Source organism: Dermacentor silvarum, chromosome 11 (assembly GCF_013339745.2).
Source record: "Dermacentor silvarum isolate Dsil-2018 chromosome 11, BIME_Dsil_1.4, whole genome shotgun sequence".
Taxonomy (NCBI): domain Eukaryota; kingdom Metazoa; phylum Arthropoda; class Arachnida; order Ixodida; family Ixodidae; genus Dermacentor; species Dermacentor silvarum.
In genome coordinates, this window is record NC_051164.1 from 90,288,160 (window position 1) to 90,312,827 (window position 24,668).

The window sequence follows — 24,668 nt, forward strand, 5'->3', positions numbered from 1 at the left end:
TTTAAATTGCCGAGAACCACCGATCACGAATGGTCATCGAGCAACATTGAAAGATTGTAAACATGGCAGCCTCCTACGCGTATTTTTAATACTGCGAACGATTCCAATCAAGAAGACAGTCTTTCTGTACGAAGTGAGGGTACTTTTCCAACTGACGAACGAGTGTTGCAGATTTCAAGCTAATTAAAAAATATATATATTAATCTCTCCCGTCCATGCGCAGCTGTCGTTTTCTCAAGAGCGCAAACTGCCTTCGACACCGTCGAGAACTGAAATGCTTTCCTCTCTTCTTGTCATAATTAAATTTCAAGGATATTGCTTGAAATTGGATATTGCGGAATGGCTGCGCCTCGGTGACAGTGTCGCTGTTTCCAAACTCGAGCTATCGCGAGTGCTCCCTGGCAGATATTCGTATCGCCCTCTTTGTGACACGGTGACTGATCGGGGCGTTGTTTAGGATAAGATCATGCGAGCAGCTGTGATCAGCTGACTACGTACTTATCGCCTGGATGACCGTCGGCGCAGCGCTCAAGCAAAACTTTCGCAGCAGGTATGCTCACCTTTCGGCAGTTTCTTTCTTTTCTTTTCGTACTGTTACTAACAGACGGCGCTTGCTTAATTTGCTTCAAGTTGAGCGACACATTTCTGCAATCGCTTAGCATTGTACGAACTGCGTTTGACGCCTCGTAAGCACCACAGATATTCGAATGCTGTTCCCAGGGATGCTCTTTCCCCATACTGCAGCGACCAAGCGGAAAAAAGTAATAAATAAAAATTAAGGAAGCTCACGAAGTGGAAGCCTGTCGATGATCTTTTTTGTCCTCAAAGCAAACTTAGTTTGTTTCTCCTCCTTGCACAGGTGCGCGGGGTCTTAAATAATCGTATCTGTCAAAATTTATCGTAAGGTATGCACCGCATGTTCTCGCACCTGTGTGTGGAGAAGAAGCGGCTAATATTCCTCACGAATGTCAGCATAGTATTTTGACTGCCCGTCCGTCGTACACCTTGGAAGGAGTCGAATCTTAAGCGTCTAGCATCTGGTCTCTACAACGACAGGTAAGGTGATGCAACTGTAATTTAGAAATACAGTAGCACATCAGTTTCAATGTCGTGCTACCATGCAAACTCGATGAAAAAGAAACGAGAAAGACCCCGTATAAAACGCGTACATTTTCTTTTTCGCAATGACAGTTTTCGTGTCTTCGCCACTGTTCTCGACTATAATTCTTGCGGACTGTATATTTGGCGTTGCAGCGGTCAAACCAAAGTCTCACAAGCTGCCGACCAGCGAGCCAAATATATGCGGTAGCGGTGTGGTCACCACGCAGATGCCCAAAGCGCGATTACAACATTGCAGTCATTTTCGTTCTCTGTTGCCGCGCTGGGGCTGTTTGCCAACTTCGGCGTTTCCGCATAATCATCTGCTCGTTACTGAACGGCAGACACTCCCTAATGTTTATTTAAGTACGTGTATACGTAAGGTATTGGCAGAGACCAAAGCAAGAGGGGCTATGAATAGTTAAATAGATGCCATGAATCCATGTTCAGTCTGGCCAGGGATTAATTATTGCGTTAATAAATGTAGGGTTGTTGCAATACGCATTTATTCGCTATGTGTGATTGTCTAGCGGCTTAAGCTTGTGCTGTCTCACTACACAACAAATTGCACGAAGACAAATCTTGATTTATTATTATTATTATTAACTTTATGCTGTTCTGTTTGTTACAAAACAAACAAGCGAGATTCGTGATGTTAAATGCCCTGCTGTTGTGGCGCTGGAAAAGCGCAGTAGCAGACGATGCAGGGAGGTGTGATGGCACGTGGGTACAGCATCGCTAGAGTACACTCTAGCATCGCCTTGGTGATTGACGCGCCGCTTTGAGTCTCACATCTTGGAGGCCTCGGGGCGGCGCGGCATCGTTCGCTGCACAACCGCCCGATGGCGCTACACGAAGATAGGAAAAACGCGAGAGAGCTTGGTATGCCGTTTAATTAGATGGCATCGTGTTGTGGCAAGTTGTAGAGTTGAAAAAAAAAAATATGGAGTTTGCAGTCAGCATTCTAAGTAAGTCATGTTTTGGCTGATGCCGTTTGCCACCGCGACTAAAGAAATAGTCCCGCTGACGCGACTCGGCTCAGCTCGAAGCGCGGGCTGACATGTCCTCCGTCGGAGGGGTCACCGGCCGTCCGGCTCATGACGTCAGTCTAGGGTGTGCGCCCATTGGTGGATGCTCTTGTGCATCCGCCTTTAGGCCGTTTCACATGGCGCGATTGGGGCGAAAAAAATAGTTCTGTCGCGCACATCGCAGAGCGATTTTCGCTGGCAGCTTTCACATGCGTCTTTGACCGCGCGATTTCCGTCGCAGCGACGCCCAAGGTTGCTACCTGCTCACAAAGTATCCATGCCTGCATCGTTAAATAAAAACAACATGGAAAATGTATGTATGTATGTATGTACGTATGTATGTATGTATGTATGTATGTATGTATGTATGTATGTATGTATGTATGTATGTATGTATGTATGTATGTATGTATGTATTGTAACGAATGATAGAAGGACTTCTGAGATAACTATTTATTGGGGGCGAACTTGTGCCCGGCAATGAATGAATGAATGAATGAATGAATAAACCTTTATTTGAAACAGTGAGTTAGTTGCCAGTCGAGGTGGGAGGGTCCCTTATTCCAGGAACCCTCTGGCTTGGATCGCCCTCCGGGCCCGGGCGACGAGTTCGCGCTGGTCGACTAGGTCCGGCTTGGAGATCGCAGCCTCCCACGTCTCTGCGAGGAGGGTTGGGTCTGCGTCTGCTGCTATTGGTTGTGTCGTTGTAATGCTTGCTCGGGTGTGCTTGCATTGCAGTAGGAGGTGTGCCAAGGTGTCTGGCACGTTGCAGTGTGGACAGGTGTAGCTGTATATCGTCGGGTGGAAATGATGCAGTAAGCTTCCGTGGGTGAAGGTATTGCTCTGGAGTCGCCTGTAGTCGGTACCTTCGTTTCTCGTTAGTTTTGGATGTGGTGGGGGGTATACCCTGCGTCCAAGCCGATAGTGCTGCAGTAGCGCTTGATAAGTTTGCGGTATTGATTCCGTTTCCTCCGCTGATTTGGGTGGGTGGGACATGTCGCCCGGCAAGTAAATAAATTAAATAGCTGCAGCGTTCCAAGCAGGAGATCAAGAAGCCTCTTTGTCACAAGCGGCGCTTCACTTCCTCTTCTTTTTGACAACGGTCACATATATCCGAGTGCGTGCGGCCAATGCACGTGCCATTACGTCTTCGTCTTTTTTGTTCTTACTAATACGCCGTTGTCCTCTTGGAGGGCGCACGAACCTGCGCGCGTTATTTAAAGACGGTTTTTGTCTTGCGTCAGTATGTATGTATGTAATGTATGTATGTATGTATGTATGTATGTATGTATGTATGTATGTATGTATGTATGTATGTATGTATGTATGTATGTATGTATGTATGTATGTAGTATGTATGTATGTATGGTATGTATGTATGTATGTATGTATGTATGTATTCTAATATGAATACAGGACAAGAGAACAGCAGGCAGCGTGTCTCAACCAGAACAGCTCAGGCAATCTCGAGCTCGCGCCTCCCGGACGATTGGCGATGTGGCTGCATCGCCGGGTATTCCTCTTCACTACAATCGCCCCCCATCGGAAAAGGAGCCATCCTGGCGACTCATGGTGAACATAGAATCATTGGGTCGTAATACGGCTTCAGGCGTTGTACGTGGACGGTTTCACGCCCACGACAGCGTTGGTCCGTAGGTGGCGTGACAGGCTCGACAATATAGTTCACAGGCGATGTCTGTGCTACAACACGGTAGGATCCTTGATATTTGGAAACAAGCTTGGATGAGAGTCCAGCAGGAACGGCAGGAACCCAAAGCCACACAAGGGAGTCCGGAAGAAAGTGACAATGCGGGTGATCATCGTCACGTCGAGATTTTTGTTGCCATTGGTCGACGGCTGTAAAGGAACGGGCGAGCTGACGGCATTCCTCTGCGCGGCGGGCAGCTTCAGAGATGGGCGTACATTCGGATGAGTCGGGTCTGTACGGAAGAATGGTGTCGAGGGTAGTCGAAGGTACGCGGCCATATAAGAGGAAGAATGGGGAGAAGTTTGTGGTCGCCTGTGGTGCAGTGTTGTAGGCGAACGTGATGAATGGCAAAATGAGGTCCCAATCAGCGTGATCAGAGGTGACGCATTTGGAGAGCATATCGCCAAGGGTGCGGTTAAATCTTTCCGTCAAACCATTAGTTTGAGGATGGTAGGCGGTGGTGGTGCGATGAACGATGCTACATTCAGCAAGGAGCGCGCTTATGACTTCGGAGAGGAAGACACGTCCTCTATCACTCAAAAGTTCGCGAGGTGCACCGTGACAGAGAATAAAGTTTTTCAGGAGGAAGGATGCTATTTCACGAGCGGTGGCAGCAGGCAGAGCGGCTGTTTCTGCGTAGCGCGTGCAAATGGTCGATGGCAACGACTATCCAGCGGTTGCCGGAAGCCGTGCTCGGAAGGGGTCCATACAGGTCAATGCCAATGCGATCGAAGGGCCTGGCCGGACACGGGATTGGCTGGAGCGGACCAGAGGCATGCTGAGCAGGAACTTTGCGGCGTTGGCACTGAGGGCACGACCGAATGTACTTGCACACAAAGGTGTACATGCCACGCCAATAAAACCTGGATCGAAGCCGGGTGTACGTCTTGAAGACACCTGCATGTGCACACTGCGGGTCAGCATGGAAGGCAGAACATATGTCACCACAAAGATGTCGAGGTATGACCAGCAACCACTTGCGGACGTCAGAGGCGTAATTCCGGCGATAGAGAAGTCCATCCCGAATTTCGAAGTGAGATGCTTGACGGCGCAAAGCTCGAGAAGGTGGACGAACGGTCGAAGGGTTTGAAAGGAAGCGGATAAGAGCACTAATCCAGGCATCCTTGCGTTGCTCCGAAGCTATGTCGCAGCCTGCTGGGAACGAAAGCACCTGGTCAACGGCAGAGAGGCAGCTATCGCTTTCGGTTGACACGGGCGAACGGGAAAGCGCGTCGGCATCGGTGTGGCGGCGGCCAGACCTGTAGACAACGCGCACGTCGAAATCTTGCAACCGCAAAGCCCAGCGAGCTAATCGACCTGAGGGGTCCTTCAACGTGGACAGCCAACAAAGTGCATGGTGATCTGTAATCACGTCGAAGGGGCTGCCATAAAGGTAGGGTCGAAATTTACTAAGTGCCCAGATTATGGCCAAACACTCCTTCTCCGTAACGGAATACTTATTCTCGGCTTTGGTGAGGGTGCGGCTTGCGTATGCAACGACGTACTCGTCGAATCCAGATTTGCGCTGCGCGAGCACAGCGCCGAGTCCAACACCGCTGGCGTCGGTGTGTACTTCGATCGGAGCTGTCGGGTCGAAGTGACGCAGTCTAGGCGGCGAGGTCAGTAGACGACGCAACTCTTGGAAGGCATCGTCACAAGCGGACGACCAGGCGTAATCGTTCAAGTCGCTCCGTAGAAGCTGATTCAAGGGAGCAGTGATGGACGCAAAATTCCGTATGAAGCGGCGAAAGTCAGAACACAGGCCAAGGAAGCTGCGAAGTTCTCTTACGGAGGAAGGTTTGGGAAAATCAGCAACTGCACGGAGCTTGGCGGCGTCAGGAAGAATACCGTGTTTCGATACCACGTGGCCAAGGATTTCTTCAGGTTGAGCTTAAGGCCGGCGGAAGTTAGGCACCGTGACACTTCCTCCAGCCTACAGAGATGGGTGGGAAAATCGGGCGAAAAAATAAACACATCATCTAAGTAGCACAGGCACGTTTTCCACTTGAGACCACGCAAAAGGTTGTCCACCATACGCTCAAATGTTGCGGGGGTGTTGCAAAGCCCAAAAGGCATAACACGAAATTCATATAGGCCATCTGGTGTTACAAAGGCCGTTTTAGGTTGGTCTTCGGGTGCCATGGGGACTTGCCAATAGCCGCTGCGTAATTCGATGGAAGAGAAGAACTCCGCGCCTTGGAGACAGTCAAGGGCGTCGTCAATTCTCGGAAGAGGGTAAACATCTTTACGAGTTATTTTGTTAATGACGACGGTAATCGACACAGAATCGAATCGATCCATCCTTCTTGTTAACAAGAACAACGGGAGATGCCCAGGGGCTATCCGAAGGCTGAATGACGCCGCGCTTGAGCATGTCAGCTACTTAGATGATGGTTGGAGTAACCGGTGGGGATGTCGGGCTGGGGTCGTCAGGCATGACGGACGGCAGAGTTCGGGTGCGTAATTCCAGGTTGGGGGAAAAGCGCAACACCTCCACCAGAATCTAATATGAATACAGGACAAGAGAACAGCAGGCAGCGTGTCTCAACCAGAACAGCTCAGGCAATCTCGAGCTCGCGCCTCCCGGACGACTGGCGATGTGGCTGCATCGCCGGGTATTCCTCTTCACTACAATATGTATGTATGTATGTATGTATGTATGTATGTATGTATGTATGTATGTATGTATGTATGTATGTATGTATGTATGTATGTATGTATGTATGTATGTATGTATGTATGTATGTATGTATGTATGTATGTATGTATGTATGTATGTATGTATGTATGTATGTATGTATGTATGTATGTATGTATGTATGTATGTATGTATGTATGTATGTATGTATGTATGTATGTATGTATGTATGTATGTATGTATGTATGTATGTATGTATGTATGTATGTATGTATGTATGTATGTATGTATGTATGTATGTATGTATGTATGTATGTATGTATGTATGTATGTATGTATGTATGTATGTATGTATGTATGTATGTATGTATGTATGTATGTATGTATGTATGTATGTATGTATGTATGTATGTATGTATGTATGTATGTATGGGTCACCGTTTGATCCCGCCTTCGCCCGCCTCCGCAGACACAGAAGGCGTCGTGGGAACCCACGCCACTGCGACGGCATCGCCGCCGTCCGTTCTCAAAACAAGTAGCCGCCCACACACACACAGTCTTCGATCGCGTCCACACCTGCTGGGATCACTCCGGTGTAAAAGAGTCGACACCGACTGAGAGTGCCATCTTTGAGGATTCGCCCCCTTCGGCGTTTCTTTTAACGTAAACGACGTCTCACGGAGGCGATGAAACGCCCGCACAAACGACTATATTCCTCGAGAACCTTCGGGTGGCGAACGCCTTTTCCCACGACGTGGCGTGAGCTTTGATCCTGAAGACTAGCGTTACTGTATACGCTACCAAAGAGAGCCTGGCTATACAGTAAATCTACTGAAGACGAGACTCCAAGCAGAATCGCGTTCAAGAACGGTGCTTTGCGAGTTGTCTGGCTGTTTTGAAAGTTGAGCCGCCGACTCTTGGCTGTGGCAGGACAACCGCTGACTCGCCCATTCCGTCGGCAGTGTATATACGGCGTTCGGACCCGACACGTAGGCCTCCACCGTCGTGTGCCCACTCGTTCTCCAGTATACACCGAGTACTGCTTACGCCAGCGCGGTCGACGTCTGTGACAGGGCGTTCGCAAACAGTGAAAGGCCCTCCGTTGTCCGTATATGTATGCGCTGGGGCCTCGAGCGGCAAAGTCGCAAGGCAATTATGCGTGTAATCGCGGGCTTCATTCACACTCGGAAAAGCACATTTATGTAGCACGTATTGAGCAACAGAAAGCTGTATCGGAAGTTTTTCATGTCGCTCTACAACTTTCTCATTGACACGTTGATAATTAGGACAGTACTTCTCGAGTTAGATAATTAATTACAATTACCTAATGAAATCTCAGTAACGAAAAAAAAAATTACTGGCGGCTTCTCCAGTGTACTGGAAACAATACGCACGAGGTTTGCTTCCTGTAACGCCGTTCTTCTTCTTTTTTTTTTTTAAATCGTGCTGCATGATAGCTGGGAGCCTGGGACACCCTGTATATATATATCAAAATAATAGTTGCGCAAGACCACGATATGTGCTCCACGCCTCTACACTCTGCAGGTCACGCGATAAATGCTTTCAGTGTGCTGTATCTAGTATTATTGATAGACTGTATGTTTCTCTTCTTCTTGGCAAGCAAAACCATGAGGGCCTTTTGTTTCCCTCAAGTGCCTAATCGCAGGGACTTCGAAGTTTGCCATTGTGCGTCCGGTGCGAGTGAGTGTGACGTCATGATAGCCGAACTGTGAATCAGGATTGTGCGTGCGCGAGCGTGTGCGTGCGTGCGTGCAGATTTGTATTGCTCAATACGTGGTACCTAAATGTGTTTTTCCAAGCCTGACAGAAGGCCGCGAATACACGCAAGGTGTCGCGAGTGGCTGGTCGCGCGGCAATTGTTCGTTATTCGCGGGCATCTTTCATGCTTGGAGGAAGAGGTAACAACTTTATTCCGTCAATTTGGCTTAGAGAGGGATGATTATCAGGCGATGCTTCACAACCACCTCATCGGCTCTTTTGATGGCCCGAAGTTGAACCTCAAGGCTCGGGTCCCGGAGTATTGCTTCCCACGCTTCGGGCGAGGGAGCGGCCAGGAGATCGGTGGGTGGGGGGGGTGGGGGTGGGGGGGGGGGGCAGGGGGGTCTTCTTTGCAGTCTCAGAGAATATGATCTAAAGAGGCTATGGACCCACATAATGAGCAGTGTGGGTCTATTAAGTCAGGGTAAAAGTGTCTGTATATTTGTGGGATGGGAAAGGAGTGCGTTTGGAGTCGGTGACAGGTGACTTCTTGTCCCTTAGTGAGCTTGGGATGAGGTGGGGGTTTTGTCCTTGCAAGAACGCTTTTATATGTAGCACGTATTGGGCCAAAGAAAGCTAGATCGAGAGTTCGTGATGTTACTCTACAGTTTTCTCACTGACACACTTTTCATCTAATTATCATATTTGATGAGTTCATTAATGAACACTAATTATCTAATTAGGAGGAATGCAATAAAATACCCCGAGTATCTCCGAGCGATTGGAAACAACATTACCATGATTCTGTCAGGGTTACGTGACATTTGCATGCTTTTATTAAAGTTTCGCTCAAGTTACGTGAGATAACCGGTACATGGTAAATAATTTTGGGTAACGATTGTAATTAAATGACGGTCTCGAAGTTGTCCCAGAACATCACCCATAACCTCCTTCCTCCAAATGTTAACATCCGTGGCATATTTAATTCTTTCAGGCTATCGAGCAAACTTTGTACGTGGTTGGTAAAACACGCTTCTAATGCACTGGAATGCTTGTTTAAGTAATTTGGTGTAAGTAACTTACACAGTTTGAACTTTTTTCGTGTATCACCCGCAGTATGCCCCCCCCCTCCCCCCCTTCTACACCATCTCCACCCAAGTTTAGTCTGGGTGCCACGTTTAGGTCTCCCAGAACATTGGGCAAACGAACCGCGTGTTTCGTATGGCGTTGAGCTTCACAGAAAACCAAAGCGAGTATTTATTAAATATTGTCAAAAACCCTAACTAACCTACATACTTTAGACTTCGCACATCAGCGATAAGGTTCCCCCATTTCTCTCCTAATCTAAAGTTGCTGCCGCCATTGTTTCACCCTGCAGGAGACTGGGGAAACTTTCTACGCGTTTCATATAACGCCTCTGCACAGGCGTAAAACAAAGGTTTACCAATTTTCACTTGGCCCTTACTTAATTTGACTCAATCTTTGCCTGCACATAGCCTTTAATGTGCTCCTTATTATCTCAAAATTTAAATTCACTCCATTATTTAGTTGTCCCTGTCACCGGGAAAACATGCAATATATCGTTTTCGAGCGGTAACAGAACCTTACACTGTGAAATAGTTTACGTCCTTAAAATTGAATAAGGATGTAAATTGGTCTATAACTCTCACCCTGCACCAAAAAAAAATTAATTTACCTCCTTAAAAGTAAATAAGGGTGTAAGTCGGTCTGTAACTGCAAACCCATACACTGAATATGGGTGTAAGGGTAGGAGTTATAGACCCACTTGCACCCTTATTCACTTTTAAGGGCTTACATTATTTTACAGTGTATCCTGCTTGAAATTCAATATCAGCAGCTGTGCAACTGCTGAAGATTAAGTGACTGACCGTAGCCGAAGTCAATACAGACCTGCAACTAATACGATATGTGGGCTCCCAATCTTCGAGATACCCAGGCGGCGTTTCTTCCGGAAGGGTATATTGGAATGGGTAAATTTTGTTGAACGTGTAATAAGTTTGTGCCCGCGATCTAAACGTAATCGCTGAGTGGCTCGGTTGTGCTAACGTAGATGTCTTTAGTATCCAGATGGAGGTGTTCCCGTCTCCTCCTGAAGCTTGTTAGTGAAGCTGATCTTGTGATCGACCGGTGACGTGTTTCACTACGAGTGCTTTGTAGCGTTTGCTACGGCGGACGAGCTGCTCAGCGGGTGCGGCCTGGGTACTTGATGGAGTAAAAGCATTCAAACTCCCGCTTTGTCCAGTATATTTAACCCCTGCTGACCTTCCGGGCGCGGGATCTGTGGACGACCTCCGAGATCTTCGACGAGGGTTCGGTAACTGCCGCGTGTCTTTGAGGCCGCGGCCAGCTGCGTCCGGGCAAACGAGGAATGACTGGGAGAGAGAGAAAGAGAGCGGGGGGAGGGGGGTTATGTAGGTGTGAAGGCTGCAGCAACGACCACGTGGTTCCGCTTGCCGACAACCACCACGCGCTCCCCTGTTGCAGTGCCCACCAACGTATCGACGCTTTCTGCTGCAATCAGCGGGGACGCGCGGCCCCGCTGTCGATATCTTCGCAGCCTTTATCAGCTCCATCTGTAGTTCGGTCCCCCCCCCCCCCTCCCCCTCCTTTCCGACGCTTTTGGCTGCGTGTGTGTACCGATTAGTTTCTCCGGCACACGTTGTTTGCTGCGCGCGTCTTTCCTTTTACTGCGCTGCGACGGCGCCCGAAGAGTATAGGGAGAATTAAGCGGCGCGCGCTCACGCGCGAAGGTTTGTCTTTCGCGTGGTCGTAAACGGGAGGGGGTGATCCGATCTTCTGGTGAGGTGGCCCGGGCCTATCTGAGACTGCCAATTTCCGCGGCGTCACAGGAAGTGGCTTTTGAACCTTCTGAAATAAAGCCGCTGACGGGTTATGCAGAGAGGAGACTCAGAGTGGGACGCGCCAGCACTGAACAAGGACGCGGTGAGTTTCTTCGCTCGATTCCCTTGCCGAGTTCGGGTGTGCGTTATGCTCGGAATTTATTAATATTTCTTTATACTTCACTGAGACAGCTCTGAAGTGTACTCGGACCGCATATTGTAGCTTCTGTGGCAGGTATCAGCGTCACGTTTATTAATAATCGTGTTTCCTCGAGTCGGCCACAAGAGAAAGCTCTGTGTGGTCCGAATCGCAGGGGTTATACGGTCCCACGTGTCTGTGACGCCGTCGTGTCTGCCGTCGCACCGTTGTCGTGGTCGTTGTTGTCGAATCATAGTTGAGTGTAATACTATACATCACGGCAGTCGCTGTTCAAGGTGGTACTTTGAATTTTGTGTACGCGCGCGCACGCGCGCGCGTACACGCAGACAGACAGACAGATACTGACAGGCAGTGTAGCTTCCATGTAAGCTTTAAGAGATGGGAATGAGAAGTATCTATTAGGGAACCATTCAAGATATGCAGGGTCGTTGACTTTTGCGGGGAGTACTGTAGTATTCAAGGATTCATAACCGCTTAACATCAAGTGAAAGTCTGCAGACTTGGCTGACTTAGCTTTCATTAATAAGCATCGACGCCGTGCGTCATATCCTCCGCGTTGTTTCCATACAGTGTAATCAATCTTGAAGGTATACCTTATTGAATATTAATTAGGTGTTTTCCCTAAACGTAGGCTATCCTGTACTAACTGAAATGGTGTTTAATCGGATTTGGATTGAGACGGACGGACAGACATACAGACGTAGCCAATAGATTTAAAATAACTGCTGTTAGCACGGGCATCGAAATTCTCTTTACGGATATGAATTCGTAGAATATAAAATTATATAGACTTCTTGTATACCGGTTTGATTTCTTATAAACTTGTTCTTGCGTCTGCTGTAAGGACTGTTAGCGTACCCTAGTTGATCAAAAAAGTAACGCCAGAAGTGTCTCTGTATAGACTATCTATAGGCACCGTGAAAAGTCTTCTACAAACCTTCTATATGGACTAAATTTTTGTAAGCGTTCCTCGGGAGCGCCAGATAGCCTATTGAAATTTTAGTGCTGGGGGTCGAGTGTACTTCAATCTGCAGCGCACTTTCGTATAGGAGTCAGGTGATGATGATGCGTATTTGCACCAGAGAAAGCGAACTTCGTTCAGTTTTTGCAGTAAGCGGTATCATTCAGCACGTTTAGAAATATTTTTTTAGAAACGAAGTACCGAAATAAATTACATTTACGCAAAATGTTCCTAATTTACGCTAGAATATCATATCTCGTCTTCACCGGCATACAAATGCTGCTTTGTTCCACGCCCACGTATCAATTGTGAATTTCGTGCATTGGCTCAGTCTTCCAACTAGATTTATTACATAAAGCTAGCACATGCAGGGCCGCTATCTTGTACGCGTTGGAAAAGCCGACGTTCGGCTTCGTCTCGCGTTATTGTCCAGGCCGCGCCGATATCGCGGCCTAGGCCAATCGCGTGAGGCGAAACCGAACGCCGGCTTTTCGAACGCGTACGAGATAGCGGCCCAGGCGTACACCACGTATAAAAATGATTTACTTATAATATCCCTGTGAGTGTACTATTCTTACGACTATATTTTGCATTTGTGAAATTCGAATTGAACTGCTGCATTTTGGAATGTATATGTATAGCACTATCGCGATGGCAAGAAACGCGAACAGCGGAGCGCGTGGCCAAAGCATAAGTGAAGGTATAGCGCGCGCCGTCCAGTCATCACCATTGACAGGCGCGCATGTCCGGTTTGATTGCGCTGTGCGATGACGCACCCCCTGTACTGAGATATTTTTGTTTCTATTCTTCTTCTCATTAATTTGAAAACGAGAAAAGGTGACGGTGCAGTAACGATGACAGCGCACACTGTATTGACAGAAACAAAAAGAGCGCAGTACAGGGGGTACATTATCGCACAGCGCAATCAAACCGGACATGCGCGCCTGTCAATTTTGATGACTTGAGGGCGCGCACTATATCTTCAGTTATGCATCGGCCACGCGCTCCGCTGTTCGCGTTTTGTAGCGTTAGCTACACTGGCCTAGCCAAGCCCGTTTCGCGCGGCACATCAAGAGCCGTGCTGCGCATGCGCAAGGATCAGTGATGTCACACGGCTTGCGCACCGGAGCCACCGGAGCCGGCACCTCTCGCGCACTCCGCCGCCGCCGGTCTGCGCATTCCAGAGGAGTGACGTCGTAGCCGTGGTAGACGCACTGGCGCCGGCGCGCGCTCGCTGTGCAGTCGCCGTCTGACACTGCGCTGGAGCCGCTGCGCTTCTGACTGGCGTTTGTGGTATAGCCATGGTGAAGGAGAGCGCAAATGCTGCTCAACAGCGCAGAAGAACGGAGAAGCTTGACTCATAAGAATAATCTTATTTTAAGAATAAGCTAAGAATAATCAGCTGAACCTTTGCTAACGCTACGTATATCCTGGCATAGCCGAGCTAAGCCACTGCAACTTTCTTCGCGATAGTACGTTTGTCATGTTGGGGGGTGGCGGGTTTCAAAGCTGGGTGAGCCCCTGTCATGCAGCTTTTGCCTCACCATTTTGACATCGAAGGCACGTAAATCTTTCGTAAGTAAATCGCCTGAAGGACGTTAATCACGTAATTCTCGTAAGTCTATACTCTGCTCTACTTACTTGAGACTTCTTCGAGTAGCGGTAAACCGCCACTGGTAAAGCCACGTGATTTCGTTGAGCGGTCATTTCTTTCGCGTGCGAACGTCAATTCGGCTCTGGCGCTTAGACTGCAGCCGAGGCATCCACTTGAGAAAACCGAACGTATTTAGTGGCGGCGTTAAATAAGTTCCCGTCTACTGGCCCGAGAACCTGCGGGTGTGATAGCGCGTTGAGATTAGGGCATGTTGACGAGGCTTTCAGTGCGCGCGCGCGGTTTTGTTTGCTGTCGGATGCCTTGGTGGAAGCCGCGCGTCACTTGAATATATTAAAGGACATTTTGTGAATATTGCTGCCTCCCCATGATTGATGTGCAGCAGTCACGAGCATGCTGTTTCCTACCCTGCCCGTCAGGCCGCCGCTTAAGCCTTCCACGCTAATTTAGATTTTCCACTGCAATTCTAGTAACTCGGCAGGGAAGCCAGATAAATCGAAGGGGGAGTTAGTTTTTTTTTTTTTCCTAAGTACTTCAGAAGTCAATGTTTGAATTCCATAATTCCATCCATACAAACCGACATTTTGTGTGCCGGTTGAGGCGATATGTGGTATTTCGGTGTAACTATAGCAACAATTTGGATAAATGTACTTTTTGGAGGTACTTCGTATTCTTGCATAATCTTGTTATCGTATACGATGCGTAATTTCACATTGAATCTCATATGACAGTGTGATTATTGCCGCAAATATCCGGATATATTGTAATGCATGCTGAAATGTTTCATGTATAGGGTATTCTGCCAGGTTTAAGCACTCTGTAAGTGTGATCGCTTCTGTGCCTGCATGCATGTTGGTGTGGCTCTGCGCGTAACTTCGTGAGGCGAGCCGATGGCCTCACTGTAGGCTGAGCCGCGGTTTCGTAATGTCTCGATGTTCGCGGACATTTACACATGTTGCGTTCACCCATCGCACTGCCGATGTTTTTGCCGCGTCTTGACAACCACGCAGTGCACCCGACCTGCGCCGCTAACCACAATAGTCGCAGAAACAGAGGTCATTCCTTTTGTTTTCGTATTTGCATGGATGTGCGCGCTTTTTGTGCCGTGGGCAAGGCGATAAGATGCGATGAACGCTGTTGACTCGCGGATTAGTGGCTGGCGCTGCCGTGAGCTAACGGCCGCTGGCGCCTTCCCTGCTTTGGGCGCCTTGGCGAGTGCACGTTGAACGTGTTCTACGAAGACAGCTGTTCGGAGCTTGTCGAGCCCGGATGTTGTCAATCCAGTCATCTTAACTTGGTGTTTGCGGGCTGTATACGTGATTGTGCGTGCGCAGATGTTCACTAGGTGCTCCCACGTGGTGAATATATATATATATATATATATATATATATATATATATATATATATATTATTTATTTATTATCTGCCGCTGCACTCTTAGAAGAAACGTCACTACAGTTACGGCGGGCGGCATCCACGAAACACAGAAGTTTCTGGAAATCACGTTCCTGTACTCCGTCATTAATTCGGCCTCGCCGCCGTACCAATATACCAATTGCACGACGAGTTTCACCACGCCACTGTTGCCGCAAAGCATGCCGGTAGTATCGTCCTTAGCGGACTCGAAGGCAGCCATAAAAGAAGCGCGTTCTGTTCGCATCGTGACCAACCCAAGCAGGGGACCGAGAGTGAACATATGAGTGCAATTCAGCAGACACACCTCCTACTTCCCCTTAAAGTTCACAGTAAGTATATATACTCAATTACGTTGCCCGCGGCATTCCCCTTAGTGTTGCCTTGAACCGAAGTGCAGCGGAAAAGTGGCGCGACTACTGTCATCATGCAGGGTATCTGCGCATGCGTGCTCTGCAAAGTAGTGAAAGCGGTCTGTCTGCTACAACCTCGCAGTGTTAGGTGGGGCTAGCAATCGCTTCGGCGGCGTGGTGGTCCTGTGTCTGATTTCTGAGTCTGGAATGATTCCTCTTCAGTTATCTGGTTCGATTTCATGTATGGTACATCGACTTCCAGATGGATGAATTGATTGATTGGTTGATTGACTGCCACCGAGTCTGTGTGTCACGCCGGTAATGATTCTGGTAACCTGAAGTTTTCCGACATGATCCAAGGTCTCGGCAATGGAAGCAAATCCTGCCTATAGCCGACGGCATATTTGGGAAGGGAGTGCCCGAACTCTCAACGTTGTCATGTTGCGCGTCTCCGAAGGATCGACCGATCACAATGGTGCTTAGTTTCAACGATCGCACGAGAACTGGCGTAAACAGCAGGAGACGGCCGATAGTGCGCATGCGTGGCCAGGTGTTTGCAGTCGGACCTCGTTAGGGTGAATTTGCATCCGACATCAAAATTACTTCGTTATGCGCGATATTAGTTATAAGTATATAATCGTTACATATTAATACCGGCGAGAAACATTTTAGATTTGCTTCGTTATATCCGATAAAGCGTTATATCAGCGTTAGTTGTATCGGATGTTTCGTTGTGATCTCCCGCATGTGCCTGTACACAAAATAATTTACCTTACTGCTATTTTATCCCTCTCTCTCAAGCCAGCAGCATTTATATTGGCTTGTAATGTGTATATGTCGTGTATGTATACGGGGCCTCCCATAAGAGCGTTATCGCGTATTTTTCATAAAAACAAGTTATGACAGGGACAGCCAGTCTTTCTCGCGCGCCAGTTTATCGGACTCCAGCCTTTTCAAGAACGTAGTAACTAACTTATTAATGTCTTAGTTGTTGCGCAATACTAGGTTGCTGTTTCGATGTGTTATGTTGATATTGAGTCACAGCCCCCCCCCCCCCCCCCCCGCCCCTCCCGGCCGTTATTCTCTGATGCGCCTTATGTTGGAATTAATTTTTGTGTGTGCTCAGATGCTTTATTGCTCATGTATATGTATATTTATTGCGAGGTGGGGTGATGAAGTTAGGAAGTTTACAGGTACAAGTTGGAATCAGCTAGCGCAAAACAGGGGTAATTGGAGATCGCAGGGAGAGAGGCCTTCGTTCTGCTGTGGACATAAAACATAGACTGATGATGATGATGTTATTTATTGCATTACCCTCTGCTCTAAAAATGCAGGCGCATGTACATCCTGAGGGTAAATAAATGCAAAATATAAATACAATTTTGCTTGTTCTTGTTTGTTTGTTGTTTGTTCGTTGTTCTTTCGATCGGTCGGTCACTCGTTCGTTCGGGCGCTCGTTAGTTTGTTCGGTCGTTCGGCTGTTTGTTCTTTCTTTCTTTCGTTCATTTGTTAATTTGTTTGTTTGTTCTTTTGGTTGGTCGGTCGGCCGTTCGGTCACTCGTTCGTTCTGGCGCTCGTTCTTTCTTTCTTTCTTTCTTTCTTTTCTTTTCTTTTCTGTCTTTCACCTCCTGCCACCCCACGCAGGTCGAAGGCCGTGAGAGAGTCGTCTTCATCCCAACGCTGGAAATGAGCCAACACGCGAGCGGCGACGGAGCCGAGTTCTCGCCCCACGAGAACCGAGGACCGGGCGGCGATGGCCCGCACTCCGCGGCGGCGTCTGGCGACAACCAGCTGCAGAGCAGATCTCTCATGGAGGCGAGCGTGGACTCGGGCATCCAGGAGACCACGCGGGTCGAAGACGTCAGCGGCGTCCGGCCGACCATGGGACGCCGGATACTGGACGCCGTGCTGTTGGTCAGGCTGGAGATCTTTCTCGCGTTGTTCGTCGTCGCGAGGTTCATGACCATGACTCCCATCCAGGTACGCACGTAATTTCAATATACCTGCGCAGAAAGCGTTATAGAAGAGGGGGAAGGATGAGAGAAGTAACGAGGCGTATACGTACGTAGCGTGCGCGCGAAATTGCGCTGCCCCGAGCTCAAAACGTACGTAACCAGTGCAGTGAATGAAGTAATTATGAGGAATGAATGAATGTTATTTCTTTATTTTTTTTTCTTTCTCGTGTGTAGATCGTACTTTGCGTCGCATTTGAATTCTGTGAGTTGTGTGCGCGCTTCGAGAATTGCATGCCCATACGTGCCATTACGGCCGCCATCATCATACAACGCAGGAAACACACTTCTAACGGTGTCACTCGGACAAAGAATGTTTTTAAGGAGCAAACATGGAGTGTTTTGGAAAGGTATGCGCATGAGAAATTCGAAGTAACCCATCCGGAAATCGCTAGCTCCCCCCACCCCTCTCCCCTCAGTAGAATCAAAATACGCTTGCGTTGTAGTGCACGCGTTAAAGAACCTCAGGTGGTCAAAATTAATCCGGAGCCCTCCACTACGGCGTGCCTCATAATCAGAACTGGTTTTGGCACGTAAAACCCCAGAAAGAAGAAGAATCAAGACACTTATGGCGTGTTCGGGCTAAGTATGACGCTGGCTGTACATGTGTATGCATTTTCTGTTATTTTTGTCGTCTTTGGTTTATGTATATTCTGTACTCCTTTCCCTCTGTGCGCTTGATGGTAAAATAAATAAAGGAATAAGCAAATGAAAATTGCTGGGCACAATGAGCAAGAATGGAGTGAACGTTTCCAGTGATTTACTTTTTACACCGATTTGGCCACTTCAACCATCTTATAGCAGGTGACAGGCAAATGAATGAACGAACTGGATAAATAAATTTCGTCAGAACTGCTAGTTGGGTGAGCTGGTTCGACATAATGAGACGCTTTATGTGTTTAATAAACGTGGACAGTTGTGTGTCGCGCCCTGTTTAGTCTTTTGTCATGTACTTAGTAACCACTTCATTCCTTTCACTGAACTTCAATGAATTAGTAAATGAAACTCGACATTAGTACACAATCTGCTGTCACCTGCCGACTTTCCCGAGTTGTGCAGGAAAATAGGCTACGTGGAGGCAGCTGCCGCATCCTCTCGATCAATCACTTTCGGGGAGAACTTGACTTTTGAGTGACAAAACGATCTATGCATTTCCTCGCTGGAGCGACAGCCATCCTATCGATCAGCTAGACTACTACGCGACTGGAAAACAACTTCGATAAAAAGTTGTGCCGTTTACCAAGTCATGCAAGCTTTTACCAATCAGAGCGCACCAAAAAGTGGCATCAATGAAAGCGATTGATCGAGAGTACGGCCCAGAGTGCCCGGCAGCGCAGGACAAGTGATGGCCATGGTGCGTTAAGGTTTATGCCAGATGCTGCGATGAGTGAGTTTACCCAGCGGCGAAGTTTCCAGGCGATCTCGTCGGGGGATTGTGCAGGTACGTTGGCTTCGGATCATAGCATCGCTCGAGATGCATAACCGCTGCATACGCAGACCATGTTGGTCGGTTTTACCGGAGTCGGGCATCGGATGTAATTGTGGAGGTGGAATTATTTACGTAGTTAGATACATCTGTCGTACTTTCGGTACGTTTTGATCTCGCCGAGCATGGGGAGATTCCCATAGTAATGTGACATCATCGAACAACACTAGCATGCGTTTTATCGTTCGCCTAGAAAGTCACACGAGCGGTCTTTCTCTTAAATAGTTTCCTCCTTTATCCCCCTTCCCCAATACAGGGTGGTCAACCGGGCTCAGTTCTGGTTACCCTGGCTCCCTCCCTTTAATTTATCCGTTTTCCTTTCTCTCTCTCTCTCTCCACAGTATAGCCACCACGGTAAGTATAATGTGTATATCTGAAGGCAACAGACCTGAGTGCCAGACTGTAGGCACGTCTAGCGCACGTGATCTATATGAACTCCTTTGTCTTGCCGTATCTTTTTCGCTCCCCTACCCCCTTTCAAGTTCATGTAGGGTAGCAAACTGGACTGGGATGCTTTCGGTAGCTAGCCCAACTTCGTGTTCTTGTAGACCACTTTTCCTGTCCCAAACGCTGCTCTGACCAAGATCGCGCGTGCTGTTTGCCGGGCGTGCATGTTTCAGGACCTGCTCCTCCAGAAGGCCTGCCTCAACCGGATGCACTACAATGAGAGCATCTGCTCGCACCTTGACGACTACGAGCAGATCAAGAACGAGGCCGAGAAGGCCGCGAGTATGACCAGCATGATCCGCACCATCGTCTCTCTGGCGCCGGGCGCCATCATCGCCATCTTCGTCGGACCCTGGTGCGACAAGTACGGCTACCGGACGCCGCTCCTCAGTGCCATGACGGGCTTCCTCCTGAGCACGGCGCTGACCATGATGACCGTGTACCACATGTGGATGCCTCTCTACGTCAACATCCTGACGACCATCCCGGACGGCTTGAGCGGCGGCTTCATCGTCGTCTTCACGGCCATCTACAGCGAGGCCACCCTGACCACCGACTCGGAAAGCAGAAGGGCGCGCTTCTTCGCTCTAAACTTCACCATGTCGCTTTGTTCTCCGCTGGCCGCCTTCAGCGGAGGCCAGCTGTACGGTCACTTTGGCTGGAGGACGGTACTGTACGTGTCCTTCGTCATTGCCAGCTTGTCTATCGTGTGGATTTTGGTGGCCATCAAGGACCTGGTGAAGCCCGAGCACGCCCAGGACGGACTCTGGGTGAAGTTCCGCAACCTGTTCGAGGTGACCAACCTGGCCGAAGGTTTCAAAACATCGATGAAGCCCCGGCCGAACAAGGGAAGGGCTCAGCTGTGGTGCCTCTTTGGCGCCGTCTGCTGCGTTGTGTTCGACATGGCGTGTAAGTGAGCGAGCAGTTTTAACTTGTGCGGGGCTCATTGCGAGCAAAGCGACTGTATCCATTTTAGAATATATATATATATATATATATATATATATATATATATATATATATATATATATATGAAGCTTATTAGTTTACCTGCCTTTGAAGAGGTGAGGAGACTACCCAAAGTTTTTGTCAGCAGTGCTCGCTTTCTTTCCTGCGGTGCTGCTCCTATCACTTTAATTGTGTCAGCGCACTCTATAATAACCACGATGCGCGCTAACTCCGGTGTTCAGAAATGCACCTTAAGTTGAAGCCCATGCTTGACATGGTCAAACGGACGCCTGACGTGAACGCTCCCACGGAAAGGCAAAGAGCATCCTGGGTAGGTTCACGCCAGGCGTTATTTTGACCCAAGTCAAGCATGGGCTTCCAGTTAATGCGCACTTATTTTCATTGATTGGCACACTGATTATCAATGATTGGCTCTCTGGAGTTTACCAGGAGACGTGCCGAGAAAGCTCAACTAGTGCATGGCCTGTGCGTTCACCTAACATGGTCCGGAAATCCCCCCCCCCCCATGTGAACCCTATACTTTATGTTATGGCAGTCGTATAACTCGCAATCTTCTTTATACCCGAAGCTATCGACGACTGTAACCTGCACGTTATGATATGTTGCACCTTCGCAGCCATGGGAACCATGTACTACTACGTGCGCAAGATGTACTCCTGGACAGTGGCCCACTACGCCACGGTGTCCTCCATCTCCTCGGTGAGCAACGTGGCCATGAGCGTGCCCATCATCTTCCTCTTCGTGAAGGTGCTCAAGATAAGCGACCCCGCCATGGCGCTCGTCGGCATCTCCTTCGCCATCGTGCAGATGACCATCCTGGGGCTCGCCTTCAAGGAGTGGCTCTACTACCTGCGTACGTGTTACACACAGGCAGCGTAGCCGTATACTGCCTCCTGCTGCCGGCGCGAGTGTCACGCGCGCATAGTGCTAGCGTTCGCTGCTTTGCAGCTGTGTGCGTACCCAAGGAGGTTCTTCCTTGTGCCTGCAGCGGTCTGAACGGAGAGCAAATTTGAAGCTACGGACGGCCACCGCCTTTCCGTCGAATGCATTTCGCGCAGCCGTCGATTCGTATAGCCGCTCTGGAAGGCCGCCTCGTCACACCAGCGTTGCGAGATGCCTGGTATGATGCCAGGCTGATGTTACTTCTGCACAGTGCCCTGGCACGCTGACGGGCGTCTCGCAACACTGGCGTATCACAGCAGCAGTTACTTCGAGTGCTGCGTCGTGCCAACACGTCGACCCGCATATCTTTAGACCACCGGCCAACGATCTCGAACGCATTGCTAAACATGGATATCGCTGTCGATGATTCGCCCTTCGAGCGAAACTGCTAATATCTTTTTTTCTCGGCTCGGCAATGTTGGACGTCACCCAGGGTTCTTAGACGTGAAGGCTTTTTCTTTTATTCTCGTTCCGTTCCCCTCAGAATGTTGCCGTCGGGGACATCGCGCCCACCGTGGATACACCCTTAAAACATTTTACACCCTTTGGGGCGTGTCGTTGTCCCACAACGATAACACTCATCTGCCTTGCTTGCGCTTCCTCTCGGGCGGTCGCTGCTTTCCTGTCAAGAATGTTAGCTTTGTCAAGCTGATAACGCGCGTGCCGTTCGTAACCTGGAAGTACCGTGCGCGCGCCATAGATATGTTGTAGGAAACTCTATGGTGTGCGCAGTATTAACGAAATAATACGCAAACAAGACAGATCGTAGTTATTGTTGTGGGAGAAAGATACGCCCCAAAGGGCGCGAACTGTTTTTAGTGTAGACACTGAGCCGCGGAAATATTGCCACGCGTTCGCTATGCAGATGATAACCGCCGCTCGTGAAGCGCGGGCCGACGACATATTTCACGGGCCCGCGGAATCGCGGAACGATGACACATATTGACTCTTCGCCGGGATGTTTGCGACAAGAGGGCAATGAATTGTATCGCTGACTGCATGCCGAGCCGTTCTCGCCTCTTATTATACTTGTGGGGCCTTGTGTGTGATTCAGCTTACGTCGAGTTATCTTTCCTTTCTCCCCTTCCCCATCCGCTGCTCACTTTATATCTAGAGTGGTCCACCCTCTGGTCCGCAAGGTTTGTCGAGCGTGAAAGTGTTTCGCGGATCTCGAAAAAAAAAAAAAAATCCGGCGCTTGCGCCTTATCCGGCGGGTCTCTCCGCGGCCGCGCTTATCGAAGCTGCCGTGTTTGTTTCACCGCGTGACAATGGCTGGGGGCCGTCGAGCTCTCGGCTGCATGCCCGATGGGGGCGTGTCCTTTTGTCTGCCGAGTTCGCGGTGCCCGTTACGACAGTCATCAAGTGAGTGTCACACGCTGGAGGCGGGTATCGGAAATGCCAGTGGAACCTGCGGAAGCTTTCCTTACAAAAATGTATTTTGCCGCGCGATACGACCAATACAAATACGTATTAACGCGACAGCTTTAAGGGCCCCGTATCTCAGAAAATACGGTGTCGGCGGGATCGCCGGCGTCGTTGGCGTAAATAATCATGCCGAACCGCATCATCCCGAACCACCTCGACCAGGCAGGCTTCGCGTGGCGCAAGGCGTTAGGAAACAAAAATTGAATTTCTCAAAGTAAAATCCGTCAGAAAAATCGTAAAGTACGACTTAACCATAACCTACAGACGTGATAGCGTCGGATTGTAATTTGAATATACGAGGAAAAAGCTTGACAAGCAGCCAGGGATCTTCGTTTTTTCGTTTGTCTTGGGCTCTCGTGATTAAAAAAAAGAAACGTACTCAAGCCTCCCGTTAAATAATGGAAACGCCATTAACACCGTCTCGAATCGCTCTCTTGTCTCCTGCCTCGTTCTCAACGCGTTTCACTGTTATTTCACGCGAAGCGATTGCATATCTCCGTCGAATACTGCGCGCGCTGATCAGTATGAGTGCGCTGTCTCCTCCGTCTCTGCGCAGACTGTGTGTTCGGCATCCCTACCTTCCTGGGCCAGGTCGGTGTGCGGACCCACCTGTCCAAACTGGTGGGACAAGACGAAGTGGGTGAGTACACCGTGTTGAGTCCGCTGTGCCGTAAATATGTATACGCAACCTAACTCGCTATTTTTCGTTTGTTCAGAAATGAAGAAATATCGGTGTACAATCGATTCCAGCAACCTCGTACTAGAGGTTCATTTTTATTAATGTATCATTTTTTAATTCAATTGGTAAGTACAAGTAATTTCCCCTATGTTGTCCTTGGTGTCATTGTTTGTTGGCGCCTTCTGATATTATTAATAAAAATCGGGCCCCTCGCTTACCTTTCTGCTCATATATATATATATATATATATATATATATATATATATATATATATATATACGCACATATATGGCTTTCTGTCCAAACCGTAGGTAGTCGGGCTTAACGTGAATCGAGCGCGAGTCGGTGGTTCGACTCAGCCTTGACACGGACCTTGAGCGCGGATTAATATGGCGACCCGGATTGTGATCCCCGTGCAGGCAAGGTGTTCTCCTTCCTGGCCTCGTTCGACGCGGTGGTGCCCGTCCTGGGCGAGGTGCTCATCACGTCGCTGTTCAACTGGTCCCTCGACTTCCTGCCGGGACTGCCTTACCTGGTGGCGGCAGGGATCACCTGCATCGCCGCCGGACTCATCGCGTACGTATTCTCCCAACACCTCGTCTTTCCAGAATTCGAGGGACGCATGTATGCAATCAACAGCGGTAGGCCGTATAGACACACACACACACACCTTGTCTATACACTCCAAGAGAAATCCACACCCTTGGGGCTCATCTTGTCCCCAAACAATAATAGCCAGCCATCTTGCGTGCATTTCTTTAGAGGCACGTTCACACTAGCGCGAAATACGCGCGCGGCATGCACAATGCGCCAGCGTTGCCATGGCGACACCTGCGAGCGTCTTTGCCGCCGCGGCAAGCAAGCGATTCGCTGTCAGCTGGGTTCACTGCGGCTGTCATCAGCGATGCTGAGATATGGGGGGTATATTTTTCTTGCAGCGTTTGGCCACGTGATTGAATCGGCCACTCCTCATTGGTCTCCCCGATCGGCGGCGAGCGGAATGCCGCGAAAAATAGCTCCGAGACCCATTCGCTCCGCGGTAGGAACAAGTTGCCGCTCGCCTCTTGTCCCGGCACGCTTTCTTCTGCCTGCGGCATGCAGCGCGCGTTTTTCCCGGTACATTCTCCCGATTCTTTAGCAATACCGCGCTAAAGCG

General features: G+C 49.0%; 1 protein-coding gene across 9 annotated transcripts in view; it reads left to right on the forward strand.

Annotated features, from left to right (window-relative positions):
• LOC119434015 (proton-coupled folate transporter) overlaps nucleotides 1-24,668 on the forward strand; it is a 50,839-nt gene that overhangs the window by 2,205 nt on the left and 23,966 nt on the right. For 5 of the 9 annotated variants that reach the window (XR_007464229.1, XR_007464230.1, XR_007464231.1 and 2 more), the window contains exons 1-6: nucleotides 10,893-11,155; nucleotides 17,197-17,532; nucleotides 19,671-20,406; nucleotides 21,083-21,319; nucleotides 23,390-23,473; nucleotides 23,932-24,088. Coding sequence is in view for 6 of the 9 variants with exons in the window: in XM_049658534.1 (XP_049514491.1) it covers nucleotides 11,105-11,155; nucleotides 17,197-17,532; nucleotides 19,671-20,406; nucleotides 21,083-21,319; nucleotides 23,390-23,473; nucleotides 23,932-24,088 (1,601 nt within the window). In the remaining 3 variants the exon portion in view is untranslated. Of the gene's footprint in view, nucleotides 1-347; nucleotides 551-10,889; nucleotides 11,156-17,196; nucleotides 17,533-19,670; nucleotides 20,407-21,082; nucleotides 21,320-23,389; nucleotides 23,474-23,931; nucleotides 24,089-24,668 lie in introns of those variants that run through there. The other 4 variants (XM_037701311.2, XM_037701312.2, XM_049658535.1 and 1 more) reach the window with 4 other exon arrangements.